Source organism: Lynx rufus, unplaced genomic scaffold (assembly GCF_022079265.1).
Source record: "Lynx rufus isolate CCGP_SWC_20201006 ecotype Redwood Valley unplaced genomic scaffold, mLynRuf1.p SCAF_36, whole genome shotgun sequence".
NCBI classification, from domain to species: Eukaryota; Metazoa; Chordata; class Mammalia; order Carnivora; family Felidae; genus Lynx; species Lynx rufus.
This window is the reverse complement of record NW_025814852.1, coordinates 512,376-526,643: the sequence shown is the minus strand read 5'-3', so window position 1 is coordinate 526,643 and position 14,268 is coordinate 512,376. Positions and strand designations below refer to the sequence as shown.

General features: G+C 54.4%; 1 protein-coding gene across 1 annotated transcript; it reads right to left on the bottom strand.

The window, feature by feature from the left end:
- Positions 1–123: 123 nt before the first annotated feature.
- Positions 124–3,286, bottom strand: ENTPD8 (ectonucleoside triphosphate diphosphohydrolase 8). The gene is given in 10 exon segments (XM_047093682.1): positions 124–315; positions 399–533; positions 679–789; positions 1,037–1,300; positions 1,390–1,620; positions 1,716–1,875; positions 2,021–2,171; positions 2,799–2,916; positions 3,052–3,169; positions 3,261–3,286. Coding segments are annotated over 10 exon segments (1,506 nt in total).
- Positions 3,287–14,268: the final 10,982 nt, after the last annotated feature.

Genomic DNA, 14,268 nt, shown 5'->3' with positions numbered 1-14,268 from the left:
GACCGTGGGGCCAGAGCCCACGGGCAAGGGGACCTGGCAGGGGTCAGGAGATCAGGGAGGCTCTGACCAGCTCAGACCGTGAGAGCTGAGCCCGTGCCTTCCGCCATCAGGCGGCCGCCCAGCTTAGCCCTGGGGCCAGAGGAGCTGGCCTGCCACAGCCCCCAGAGTAACCGCGAGAGTCAGCACGGCAAAGACGACCCCGGCCGCCCAGATGCCATAGCTCTGTGCCCGCCACTGGGCAGGCACCTCGGCGGGGATCATGCTGGTCAGGTTCAGCATGTAGCCCAGCGTCCAGCCCATCTCCGTGCCACCAGCCTGTGGGACACACGGGCTGCTCAGTGCCGTGGGCGGCTGCCCTGGAGCCCCTGACCCACCCTCGCCCTGGGCCAGGTGGTCACCTGCTTGCGGAACTCGATGCCAGGCCAAGTCTCCTCATTGAACCCGTAGCCCTCAAGCAGCAGCGTGAGAATATACAGCCCCGAGGTACAGTAGTCACGAAGCCAGCGGTCCTGCCCGGGCGAGCTGGCCTCCACCTGGGGGCCCGGGAGGTGAGGAGCCAGGTGGTGTCCCCACTCCCAGCCTCCCAGGGACAGGGTCCCACCAAGTCCCTGCCTGCTGAGGTCTGTGCCCGTGACAGCTGCAGCTCGGAGACCCAGGGCGGCTCCGGGATCCACCCACCTGCTTCCAGGACCTCTGGCAGAACTCCCAGATGGTGGCGTTGACAGTGGCCAGTGGCTGCTTGGAGGTGAGATTCAGGAAGTGGAAGGTGTAGTAGAAGTTCGAGAAGGCCTGGGGGCAGAGGGGGCTGATGAGCTGTGTGTCTTCCCTGGGCACTGGGGTGATGCCCGGTGGGCCCGGGTCAGAGGAGCCCTGGACAAACCGGGCAAAGTCCCCACCTGCCCCCATGCGGGGCCCCAGAGTTCCCAGGAGCCCGCCTGTGCAGGGCTCATCCTGGGCCCAGCTGGGGTCAGACCCCTGGGGCCCGGGGCCGTGGAAGGAGGCTGAGACCCTGGGGAGGACAGGGTAGGGAGCTCACATAGAACTGGCCCCGCACAGGGGGCTGGTAGACCCCATTGAAGGCACAGTGTCCTCGGCCCCGGCAGCTGGAGAAGTTGAAGAGGCCCCGGATGGCTGAGATACAAGCCCCGGGGTTCCCTGTCCCTTCCACAGTGAGGTTCCCGGCCGGCTCTGGAGGGGCTGCTGTGTGCACACAGGGGGACTCGTAGAGGGCGGCCGGGGACAGCGTGGCCCAGTAGCCGCTGTGGTAGCATGGGTGGCGGACCAGGGGGCCGGAGCTGCTCTGCGGGAGGGCAGGGAGGTGGCCTTGAGCCCAGCCCAGGGCCGCAGGCCGCCCCAGCTCGCCTCCCCCTCCTCTGTGGCCCAGCCGACCTGCACCAGCTGTGCCAGAAGCCTGCTCAGCATCTGGTCCCGCCCGAAACAGAGGTAGCTGTGGGTGTAGACACTGTGCTCAGACCCGTAGAGGCGGAAGGTGGTCTGGGTGCTCTTGTCCAGTATGGGGCCTCCAGGCACAAAGGTGATCTGGGTGGAGGCTCCACCCATGTCCAGGGCGCCCACCAGTGTCCCCTCCAGAGGCTGGATCCATTCTCCAGAGAAGGAGTACTGAGCACAGACAGGGGGCACTGAGTCCTGGGACCGGCCGCATTGACCCACCGCCCCTGGTCATCCAACCCCCACCCTCGGGCTGCACACAGCACCTTGACCAGCATGCCCAGGACGTAGTTAATGGTGATCCAACCTAAAGCACCCTCGTCCTGCCCGGCCAGAAGCTCAGCACCCCAGAAGTCCAGGGGGGACTTGCCCAGGACCTGGGTGACCGCCTCGAAGATGTCTCTTGCCTGAGAGCTATTCTTCCGGCTGGACAGAAAAGACCAGCAGCCCGAGCTGGCGGGAGACCCACGCCCACTCCACTCCGCGCGCTTGCCCAAGGCATTGACACCACCACGGCTCTCGGAGCTGTTCCTCACGGATGTGCCACAGGCCCCAAGTCAGCCCAGCTCACCTGAGTAGCCTCATGCCAGCCGTGGCCCCCAGGAACAGGGGCGTCTTCCGCTGCTGTGCCTCTGGGATCAGCGCCAGCGCTTCCTCCAGGCAGCCCTGCAGGCTCTCACCGGCTTGTGCAGGATTGGAGGCATAGGAGGAGATTCCAGGCCCTGAAACACAGCACCCCAGGACGAGGCTCCAGGCCTGAAGGCTGGGCTGGGCCGGAAGGGCCTGTGGGGAGTTGAACAGTGTCTCCGCCCCCCACCGCCCCCAAAAGGTATGCCCATGTCCTAACCACTGAGATCTTTGAGTGGGATTTTATTTGGAAAAGGGATCTTTGCAGATGTAATTAAGTTAAGGGTTTTAAGATGGGATCATTCTGGATTCCCAGGGTGGGCCCTAAATCCGATGACCCATATCCTCTAATTTAAAAAATTTTTTAACGTTTTATTTTTTGAGAGAGAGAGAGAGAGACAGAGCACAGGCAGGGGAGGGACAGAGAGAGGGAGACACAGAATCAGGCTCCAGGCTCTGAGCTGTCAGCACAGAGCCCGACGCAGGGCTTGAACTCACGAACCGGGAGATCGTGGCCTGAGCTGAAGTCGGACGCTTACCCGACTGAGCCACCCAGGCGACCCCTGATGACCCATTTCCTTCTAAGAGAGAGGAGAGGGAAGGTCAAGGCACATGAGGAGGAAGGCCACGTGAGGTTGGGGGGAGAGGTTGGAATGATGCGGCCACAGCCCAGGAGCCTCCAGAAGCTGGAAGAGGCAGGAAGGACCGGCCAGGCACTGTACCACTGCTGTGCAGGCACATGCAGGTTCTGGTCCAGTTCCGCACTGACCATCTGTGCCACTTGGGTAATTCACTCAACCTCTCTGAGCCACTTTTCCTGTAGGTTGATCTGCTGATTTGCTAGAGGATGTAAATGTGGCTCAGATGGCTCCGGCCTGTACCACCTCCCAACCCTCCGCCTCGCCGGGAATCCCTCCCAGACGGCAGCCGACAGCCGTGCACACCCGCCCGCTGTCCCCAGAGCTGCCTACTGACCTTTCGCCCGGCAGACCAGGGCCTGGCTGACCACGCCCGTGTCGTTCTCCTTGTCTGCTGGCCACCGGTACACAAAGAGGGACGTGTGGGAGGACCCCGCGTCAAACACAATCCCAAACTGAGAGTGACAACAAGGTCAGGAGGGCGTGGGGCCAGCGCCCAGCCCAGCCCAGCCCAACCTCCCCGCTGCTCGGGGTCTGGGGGCCTACCTTGGTGTCTACGGGCAGGAGGACATCAGTGGCCTCCACCAGGATGAGAATGAGCGTGGTGAGGCCCGAGGCCACTGCCGCCCCGAGCAGTGCCGTGAGAACCCGCGGCTTCCAGGTCAGCCCCATCAGGGCAGGGCAGGGCCGGGCTGGGCTGGCACCTGCGGGTGTGGGCAGCAGTGGGCACCGGACGCCCCTTGCCGCAGACACTGCTGCCCTGGAGAGCCACCCCGTCCTCCCTGGGGCTCAGCACGTCTGAGCTCAGTCAGTGGGCAGAGCTGAAGACCACACCACAGGAGCCGGGCCTGCCCAGGAGTGCTGTGGAGCCAGGGTCCAGCCTGGGACATACAGTGCTGATGGGGTCCAGAAGAGCCCCTTTCTTTCTTCTTCTTTTCAGACAGAGAGAGCGAGAGAGGGGGGCAGAGAGCGAGGGGGGGCAGAGAGAGAGCGAGGGGGGCAGAGAGAGAGAGAGAGAGAGAGCGAGGGGGCAGAGAGAGAGTGAGGGGGGCGGGGGGGGCAGAGAGCGAGGGGGGCAGAGAGAGAGAGAGAGAGAGAGAGAGAGAGCGAGGGGGGCATAGAGTGAGGGGGGCAGAGGGGGGGGCAGAGAGCGAGGGGGGCAGAGAGAGAGCGAGGGGGGCAGAGAGAGAGAGAGAGAGAGCGAGAGAGGGGGGCAGAGGGGGGGACAGAGAGACAGAGAGAGAGAGAGAGAGCGAGGGGGGCATAGAGTGAGGGGGGCAGAGAGCGAGGGGGGCAGAGAGAGAGCGAGGGGGGCAGAGAGAGAGAGAGAGAGAGCGAGAGAGGGGGGCATACAGTGAGGGGGGCAGAGAGCGAGGGGGGCAGAGAGCGAGGGGGGCAGAGAGAGAGCGAGGGGGGCAGAGAGAGAGAGAGAGAGAGAGCGAGAGAGGGGGGCAGAGGGGGGGGCAGAGAGACAGAGAGAGAGAAAGCGAGGGGGGCATAGAGTGAGGGGGGCAGAAGGGGGGGCAGAGAGCGAGGGGGGCAGAGAGGGGGGGCAGAGAGAGAGAGCGAGGGGGCAGAGAGAGAGTGAGGGGGGCGGGGGGGGCAGAGAGCGAGGGGGGCAGAGAGAGAGCGAGGGGGGCAGAGAGAGAGAGAGCGAGAGAGGGGGGCAGAGGGGGGGCAGAGAGACAGAGAGAGAGAGAGAGAGCGAGGGGGGCATAGAGTGAGGGGGGCAGAAGGGGGGGCAGAGAGCGAGGGGGGCAGAGAGAGAGGGGGGCAGAGAGAGAGAGCGAGGGGGCAGAGAGAGAGTGAGGGGGGCGGGGGGGCAGAGAGCGAGGGGGGCAGAGAGAGAGAGAGAGAGAGAGCGAGGGGGGCATAGAGTGAGGGGGGCAGAGAGCGAGGGGGGCAGAGAGAGAGCAAGGGGGGCAGAGAGAGAGAGAGAGAGAGAGAGAGAGGGGCAGAGAGAGAGGGGGGGCAGAGAGAGAGAGAGAGCGAGGGGGCAGAGAGAGAGAGAGAGCGAGAGAGGGGGGCAGAGGGGGGGGGCAGAGAGACAGAGAGAGAGAGAGAGAGCGAGGGGGGCATAGAGTGAGGGGGGCAGAGAGCGAGGGGGGCAGAGAGAGAGCGAGGGGGGCAGAGAGAGAGAGAGAGAGCGAGGGGGGCATAGAGTGAGGGGGGCAGAAGGGGGGGCAGAGAGCGAGGGGGGCAGAGAGAGAGGGGGGGCAGAGAGAGAGAGCGAGGGGGCAGAGAGAGAGTGAGGGGGGCGGGGGGGGCAGAGAGCGAGGGGGGCAGAGAGAGAGCGAGGGGGGCAGAGAGAGAGAGAGAGAGAGAGAGCGAGAGAGGGGGGCAGAGGGGGGGGGCAGAGAGACAGAGAGAGAGAGAGAGAGAGAGAGAGCGAGGGGGGCATAGAGTGAGGGGGGCAGAGGGGGGGGCAGAGAGCGAGGGGGCAGAGAGAGAGCGAGGGGGGCAGAGAGAGAGAGAGAGAGAGCGAGAGAGGGGGGCAGAGGGGGGGGCAGAGAGACAGAGAGAGAGCGAGGGGGGCATAGAGTGAGGGGGGCAGAGAGCGAGGGGGGCAGAGAGAGAGCGAGGGGGGCAGAGAGAGAGAGAGAGAGAGAGAGAGCGAGGGGGGCATAGAGTGAGGGGGGCAGAGAGCGAGGGGGGCAGAGAGCGAGGGGGGCAGAGAGAGAGCGAGGGGGGCAGAGAGAGAGAGAGAGAGAGAGAGCGAGAGAGGGGGGCAGAGGGGGGGGGCAGAGAGACAGAGAGAGAGAAAGCGAGGGGGGCATAGAGTGAGGGGGGCAGAAGGGGGGGCAGAGAGCGAGGGGGGCAGAGAGAGGGGGGGGCAGAGAGAGAGAGCGAGGGGGCAGAGAGAGAGTGAGGGGGGCGGGGGGGCAGAGAGCGAGGGGGGCAGAGAGAGAGAGAGAGAGCGAGAGAGGGGGGCAGAGGGGGGGGCAGAGAGACAGAGAGAGAGAGAGAGAGCGAGGGGGGCATAGAGTGAGGGGGGCAGAAGGGGGGGCAGAGAGCGAGGGGGGCAGAGAGAGAGGGGGGGCAGAGAGAGAGAGCGAGGGGGCAGAGAGAGAGTGAGGGGGGCGGGGGGGGCAGAGAGCGAGGGGGGCAGAGAGAGAGCGAGGGGGGCAGAGAGCGAGGGGGGCAGAGAGAGAGAGAGAGAGAGAATCCCAAGCAGGCTCCATGCTCAGTGTGGAGCCCAACTTGGGGCTCGAGATCCTACGGCCCTGGGATCATGACCTGAGCTAAAATCAAGAGTCAGACGCTTGATCAACTGAGCCCCCAGGCGCCCTCACTCTCCCCACCCTCCCGGGAGGAGCCCCAGTTCTGAAGGTCAGCTCCAGACTGACCTTGGGGGACCCAGGACCCTGCCTCCTCCCCCCCCCGCCTCCTCTCTGCAGCCCTCTCCCCGGGCCTCCCCCCAGGGTAGGATCTTCACTCTGGGAGCCCTGAGGTCGGCCCTGAACCAGGTGAGGACAGGGGACCAGCTAGACATATAACTGCTCCCAAGCAGCCTCCCTTGTGCCCTAATGAGTGAGGTCGGCAGGGCCCCAAGGAGCACATTTTCTTGAAAGGAACTTGAGATCAGGGAGTTCCGAACAAAGACGTTGGTTTCTATTCGAAAACCGACCGTTGCCTTCTCTCATCTGATTTGGAAGCTCTGCATTTGGCTCCACACCCCGCCCCGGGCAGCTGGCCGAGGCTGAGCCTGGAGTGCAGTTTGCACAGGGCCGAGGTGCCCAGCTCAGTGGCCTTGGCCCCTGCAGGACCCTCCCCGGGCCCCAAGCGTCCCCAAGCCGGGCCATACACACAGGACTGCCGGGAGCCTCGGCCCCGCTGGTGCCTCCGTCCAAAGGAGACAGCCCAGAGATTCCTGTGATTTTGTATCACACTGTGTCTCACAAAAGCGTAAACATCCCTCATGTGCTTATTTCAAATGGAGTGACAGGCAGGGGTGATGATGCCATTGTCTTGGGGCTCCGGCCCCCCCCCCCCCCGCGGCGTGGGACAGGCTGTGTGGATTAGGGACCCATTTGAAGGTGGGAAGATGGGGGTTCGGGGTTGGTGAGGCCCAGAGGGGACCCAGCCTGTGTCCCCAAACCAGAACCTGGGTCACAGGCCACATCACACAAACAGGTGACAGGTAGGACCCGGGGACACTGGGACCCCACCTCATATCTCACCTCCAAGGGATACAGCAATCTGAGACTCCTCAGCTTGAGTCCCCGATGAGTGGGCAAAGAGGATGGGCAGACTCCCCCACAGTCAGAACACCCTCCCTCAGGACTGGTTGCCCCCCCCCCCCACCGACCGGAACAGCCCTCCTCAGACCGGGACAGCTCTCCCCAGACCAGAACAGCACCCCCTAGACTAGGATAGCCCCCCAGACCCAGACAGCACCCCCAGCCCAGCACAGCCCCCTCACCTGGGCTGTTGGAGAGCTGGCTGCCGCAAGGAGGAAGCAGGCTGCTGTCTCTCGGGCACCTGCTGGGTGCGGTCCCGCCTCTCTCTTTCCCTCAGCTAGTCACCGCCCACCTCTGCTTGGACCTCACCAGGCAGGTGACAGAGCTGCGAACTCTGTCCACTGGGGGCTGGTGCCACCCACCCCCAGATCACAGACTGGGCAACAGAGGCTCCGTGGGGTTGAACTCAGCCCCTGCTGGGGGTTAATCCCCCACTACTTAGGGTCACACTCCACACACCAATCCCCCACCCCATCACCCAGGGTCGTACCCTCACCTGCTGCCTAGAGTTCTCCTGCCCCACCTGCCGCATTTGGTGACCACCCAGGTGGGCCCCCACCCCTCCCTGGAGGTGCTCAGACTTTGCCCTCTAACCTCACCCTCCCCCAGTGGGAGGCCCGGTGCCTCCGCTCAGGCTAAGGGCAGGTCAGTCAGGTGACCCAGGGCTTGACCAGAGCAAAGGCCAGAGGCCCGGCTAGCTTGTGGTCCAGGAAGGAGGGAGATTCAGCTTCTCGGCAATGTTTTTGTTTGGTGATTTCAAGCATACAATAACATTACCCCACTTTTGTGCACACGTGTGGGCTCACGGGAGCACTGCCACAGTCGGACTCACCAGGCACCCCTCCTCTGCCCCTCCAGGGTCACGCCCTGGCCCCAGCCCAGCCCAGACCCACCAACTGGCTCCTGTCACAGTTCTGTCTCCTGGCCACAGGGGTAGGTGTGAGGCCTGAGGCCCAGCAGCCACCATGGGCTCTGAGGTCCCTGCTCTGTGCCTGAGTCAGTCTGCATAGACAGGCTGCAGTTTGCATGGCCTGCCCCCGTGGAAGGCGCGAGGCATCCGGGGAGTTTCCACTCTGGTGAAGAGCCGCCACGGATCCTGGTGCCTGAGTCTCACCCAGGAGACCGCTGCCGAGCCTGTGGCTGAGTCACGCCTCACTTAGTTCCAAATTGCCTGTTTCCAGAGCCAGGTCCAGGTTCTTTGCACCCCGCCTTCCCGCCAGCATTTGGAGCCAATGTTTTATTGTAGCCGATCTGATGCATGCACCCTGGCTGTGATGCTGAACACCTTTCCACGCACGGATTTGCACACATATATCCTCTCTGATGGTGTCATGTCTTTTGCCCATTTTGAAACTGAATTGTTTGATCTCTTCCTGTTAAGTTTAAAGAGTTCTTTATATACTCTCCGTCTACCCCTTTGTCTTTGTCACGGATATGGTTTGCAAGTTTTTTCTCCCCGTCTGTGGGTGGGTCGTCTTTTCGTTTTCTTAATAGTGTATTTCACAGAGCAACATTTTGAATTCCTGATGCAATCCAGTTTATCAGTGTGTTCTCCGGGGGTGGCACCTTGCACGTCATTACTGGGGACTTCTCATCTACCAGATCTTCAAGATTTCTTTTTCCTAAAGGCCTTATAGTTTCATGATGGGTGTTTAGAGCCCTGGTCCAGTTAAACTTTGTGTAAGATGTGCCGCTTAGGCTGAGGACCACGGCCTTCCTTGTGGACAACTGATCACTCCAGACACATCTGGGGAAAGGACCATCCTTTCTGTATGAACCCTTGTTCACCTTTGTGCGAATAGCTACGCTTGTTTCTGGGGCTGTCCTGTGTCCCCATGCCCCCACTTCTGTGCTGGCCACTACAGTCTGCAGGGGGTCTCAGTGCCATGTGTGAGGAGCCCCCCCTCCCATTTTCTTCTTCCTTTTAACTACCGCTGTAGCTCCTCTGTGTTTCTGACATCTTTACAAGTTTGAGTCTTTCAATCCACGAGCACAATTTCTCTTCTATTTATTTAGAATTTACATCTTTAAAAAGTTTTCTTTTGTCTGAATTTTCCGGTTTTCAGAACAATGATCTAGTACCTATGGGCTTTTTATTTATTTATTTATTGTTTGTTTGTTTGTTTGTTTGTTTATTTTTGAGAGAGACAGAGACAGAATGCGAGTGGGTTAGGGGCAGAGAGAGAGGGAGACACGGAATCTGAAGCAGGTTCCAGGCTCCAAGCTGTCAGCACAGAGCCTGATGTGGGGCTCGAACCCACGAACTGTGAGATCATGACCTGAGCTGTAGTTGGACGCTCAACCAACTGAGCCACCCAGGCGCCCCAGTATCTGTGGGCTTTTTAAATTCCACTTCTTTAAACAAAACCAAGCCAAACACTTTACCCATGTCTCCCGCTCTCTACCCCCATCTCTTGCAACCACTATTCTGTTCTCTGTATCCATGAGTTTGGCTTTGTGGTGCTGGTTGGGTCCCATATGTAAGGGGTCACATGGTCTTTGTCACACTCCATCTACCTCGTTTCACTGAGCAGAATCCCCCCGACATCCATCCATGTTGTTCCAAATGCAAGATTTCATTCTTTTTAAAAATTTTTAAAGTTTATTTATTTATTTTGACAGAGAGAGACAGAGAGAGAGAGAGAGAGAGAGAGAGAGAGAGAGATAACAAGTGGGGGAGAGGCAGAGAGAAAAGGAGAGACAGAATCCCAAGCAGGCTTCACCCATCAGCATAGAGCCCCATGCAGGGCTCGAACTCACAAACTACAAGATCATGACCTAAGACCAAGAGTCAACGCTTAATTGACTGTGCCACGAGGTCCCCAAGATTTCATTCTTTTTGATGGCTGAGTGATATTCCATTATATACAACTCGCATACATCCCATATTTTCTATATCCATTCATCCACTGATGGACACTTAGGTTTTGTCTAAGTATCTTGGCTATTATAAATATTGTTTCAAGGGGTGCCTGCATGGCTCAGTCGGTTAAGAGTCTGACTTTGGCTCAGGTCATGACCTCACAGTGCGTGAGCTCGAGTGCCATGTTGACTCTGTGCTGACAGCTCAGAGCCTGGAGCCTGCTTCGGGTTCTGGGTCTCCCTCTCTCTCTGCCTGACATAGACTCTAAGTCTAAAGTTCTTTCTTGTCCAGCAGGAGAGCGGACACAGGATTAAAAGTGAGAGATGGCTAATGTCTGGGAAAAGACAAGGGCCCCAAGTAAGGGTCCTTGCTCTGTTTTTATTAGGATCAGAAGGCTTACAGATATGGTGATGGACGTGCGCAAAGAGACAATAAATCTGTGAACATTAACTCATGGACGTGAGGGAAAGGGGGTCTTGAAGATATTTGGGGTTAGGGGTTTGGGTTAACACAAAACAAAATCCTGGCACCGGGTGGATGGGCAGATGGTTGTTAACAGCAGACAGGAGTTGCCGAGTCTGTTTGTCTTAGCTGGCCTAGGGGATGAGACAGAGTACGTAACCTCAGGGTCAACAAGGCACCTTTCTTTGTTAACCAGCTCCACTCTGGGCAGCTTCACCTGCTGCGTCTATAGCCCTATTTACCTGTTTACCTAATTTGGTCCTTCCTTCCTGTGAAAGCAGCTTTCTGCTATAATACAAACTTAAGGAGCGCTTCTGCCCAGAATACCTAATCTTGTTTATTTCATATACCCTCGTTCTATACTGGGGCCTCTGCCCCGCCTATTATTTACCTAAACTTGTTTACCCAAACTTGGGTGTGAGCATCCTATGGCTTTGTAATTCTTCACACCTTGTTAACCCATCAGTGCAGGCTCAGGGAATTCCGAAGTTTATTCCCCACATCTGCCCCTCCCCCACTCATGCTCTGTCTCTTTCTCTCTCTCAAAAAGAAATAAACTTTTAAAAACCTTCTGAAATAAATAAATAATGTTTCAGAGACCATCAGGGTGCATATATCTTTTCGAATTAGTGTTTTGGTCATCTTCAGATAAATACCCAGAAGTGGGAGTGCTGGATCATGTGGTAGTTCTATTTTTAACTTTTTGAGGAACCTCCATACTGTTCTCCAGAGTGGCTGCACCAGTTTGCATCCCCACCAACAGTGCATGAGGATTCCTTTTTCTTGTTTCTCATGTTGTTGATTTTATTTTATTTTATTTTTAATTTTTTTTAACGTTTTTTATTTATTTTTGAGACAGGGAGAGACAGAGCATGAACAGGGGAGGGTCACAGAGAGGGAGACACAGAATCCGAAACAGGCTCCAGGCTCTGAGCTGTCAGCGCAGAGCCCGACGCGGGGCTCAAACTCACGGACCTCGAGATCATGACCTGAGCCAAAGTCAGCCGCTTAACCAACTGAGCCACCCAGGCGCCCCGTCATGTTGTTGATTTTAGACATTCTGACAGGTGTGAGGGGTTATCTCATTGTGGTTTGGATTTGTGTTTCCCTGACGATGAATGATGCTGAGCATCTTTCCATGTGTCTGTTGGCCACCTGTATGTCTGCTTTGGAGAAACATCTATTTGGATATTTTGCTTATTTTTTAATCAGCTTATTTAGTTTTTTGCTATTGAGTTGCATGAGTTCCTTACATATTTTGGATATTAGCCACTTTCAGATATATGAGTATTTTCTTTCATTCAGCAGGTTGCCTTTTCATTGTGTTAATGGTTTCCTTTGTTGTGCAGACGATTTTTAGTTTGACGTTGTCCCAATATTTTATTTTTGCTGTTGTTGTTTTTGCTTTTGGTGTCAGATTCAAAAACTCATCACCAAGGGGCCCCTGGGTGGTTCAGTCAGTTAAGCATCTGACTTCAGCTCAGGTCATGATCTGGTGTGTGGTGGGATCAAGCCCCATGTCAGGCTCGCTGCTGTCAGCACAGAGCCCTCTTCGGATCCTCTGCCTACTTTGCCTCTGCCTCTCCCCCACTCACACACACTCTCTCAAAAATAAATAAACATTTTTAAAAAATTATCACCAAGACCTATATCAAGGAGCTTCTAACCTATTTTCTTCTAGGAGTTTCATGGTTTCAGATCTTACATTCAAGTCTAATCCATTTTGTGTATGGCGGAAGATAGTGTCCAGTTTCCTTCTTTTGCATGGTGCTGCCCAATTTTCCCAACACCATTTATTGAAGAGGCTGTCCTTTCTCCATTGAATATTCCTGCCTCCTCAGTTGTAAATTAATTGACCGTACATGCGTGGGTTTATTCCTGAGCTCTCTGTTCTGTTCTATGTGTCTGTTTTTATGCCAATACCATAATGTTTTAATCACTATAACTTTGTAAAATAGTTTGAACTCAAGGAGCATGATGCCTACAGCTTTGTTCTTCCTCAGGATTGCTTTGGCTGTTTCAGGTCTTCTGTGGTTCCCTATGCATATTAGGGTTGTTTGTTCTAGTTCTGTAAAAAATACCATTGGGGGTTTGATAGAGATTGCATTGAATCTGTAGATTGTTTGGGGTGGTATGGACATCTTAACAATATTAATTCTTCCAATCAATGGGCATGAAATACCTTTCCATTCATTTGTATCTTCTTCAACCCCTTTCATCAATGTCTTATAGTTTTCAATACGTAGGTCTTTCACCTCCTTGGTTAAATGTATCCCTAGGTATTTTATTCTTTTTGGTGCAATTGTAACTGGGATTATTTCTTCATTTCTCTTTCTGATAATGGTTCATTAGTGTAAAGAAATACAACAGATTTTTGTGTATTGATTTTGTATCCTGCAAGTTTATTGAATTTGTTTATTCTGTTTTTTTTTTTTTGATGGAGCCTTTAAGGTTTTCTAGACATATCATGTCATCTTCAAATAGTGACAGTTCTACTTCTTCCTCTCCAATTTAGAATTCTTTTATTTCTTTTTCTTGCCTAATTGCTCTGGTTAAGACTTCCAGTACTGTGTCGAATACAAGCGGCAAAGTAGACATTCTTGTCTCATTCCTGATCTTAGAGGAAAAGCTTTCAACTTTTCAGCATTGAGTATGATATTAGCTGTGCATTTGTCATGTACAGACTTTATTATGTTGAAGTACATTCTCTCTATATTTGCTTTATTAAGTTTTTATCATAAATGGATGTTAAACCTTGTCAAATCATTTTTCTGCATCTATTGAGATGATCATACGATTTTTATCCTTCATTTTATTTTATTATTATTTTTTTAATGTTTATTTATTTTTGAGACAGAGAGAGCCAGAGCATGAACGAGGGAGGGTCAGAGGGAGAGGGAGACACAGCATCTGAAGCAGGCTCTAGGCTCTGAGCTGTCAGCACAGAGTCCGATGCGGACCTCGAACTGAGACCATGAGATCATGACCTGAGCTGAAGTCGGTCGCCTAACCGACTGAGCCACCCAGGCGCCCCTATCCTTCATTTTATTAATGTGGTGTATCACACTGACTGATTTGTGGATGTTCAACCATCCTGCATCCCTGGAGTAAATCTCATTTGATCACAGTGCATTATCTTTTTTATGTATTGTTGAATTTGGATCATGAATATTTTGTTGAGGATTTTTGCATCTATGTTCATCAGGGAGATATATATATATATATATATATATATATATATATATATATATATATAAAGATGGTGGCATCCTTACCTGGTTTTGGTATCAGGATAATGCTAGCCTCATAAAATGTTTGGAAGAGTTCCCTCCTCTTCTGTTTTTTGGAAGAATTTGAGAAAGATTGGTATTTATTCTCTTTTGGACGTTTGGCAGAATTCACCAGTAAAGCCACCTGGTCTTGGACTTCTTGCCGGGATATTTTGATGACTGATTCAATCTCCTTGCTGTTAATCAGTCTGTTTAGATTTTCCGTTAATTTTCCATTGAATCCAGTGATTCAGTCTTGGTAGGTTTTATGTTTCTAGGAATGTATCCATTTCTTCTGGCTGTCCAATTTGTTGGTGTAGAACTGGTAATGGTGGCCTCTTATGATCTTTTGTATTTCTTTGTCATTTGTTAATTCCTCCTCTTTCATTTCTGATTTTATTTGAGCTCTCTTTTTTTTTCTTGGTAAACGTAGCTATAGGTTATTAATTTTGCTTAACTTTTCAAAGAACCAGCTCTTAGTTTCATTGATCTTTTCTGTAGTCTTTTTAGTCACTGTCTCATTTATTTCTGCTCTGATCTTTGCTATTTCCTTCTTTCTACTAACTTTGGGCTTCATTTGTTCTTTTTCCTAGTTCCTTGAGGTATAAAGTTAGGTTGTTTATTTGAGACTTTTCTTGTTTTTTTGAGGTAGGCATTTATTACTATGAACTTTCCTCTTAGAACTGCTTTTGCTGAATCCCATAGATTTTGGTACATTG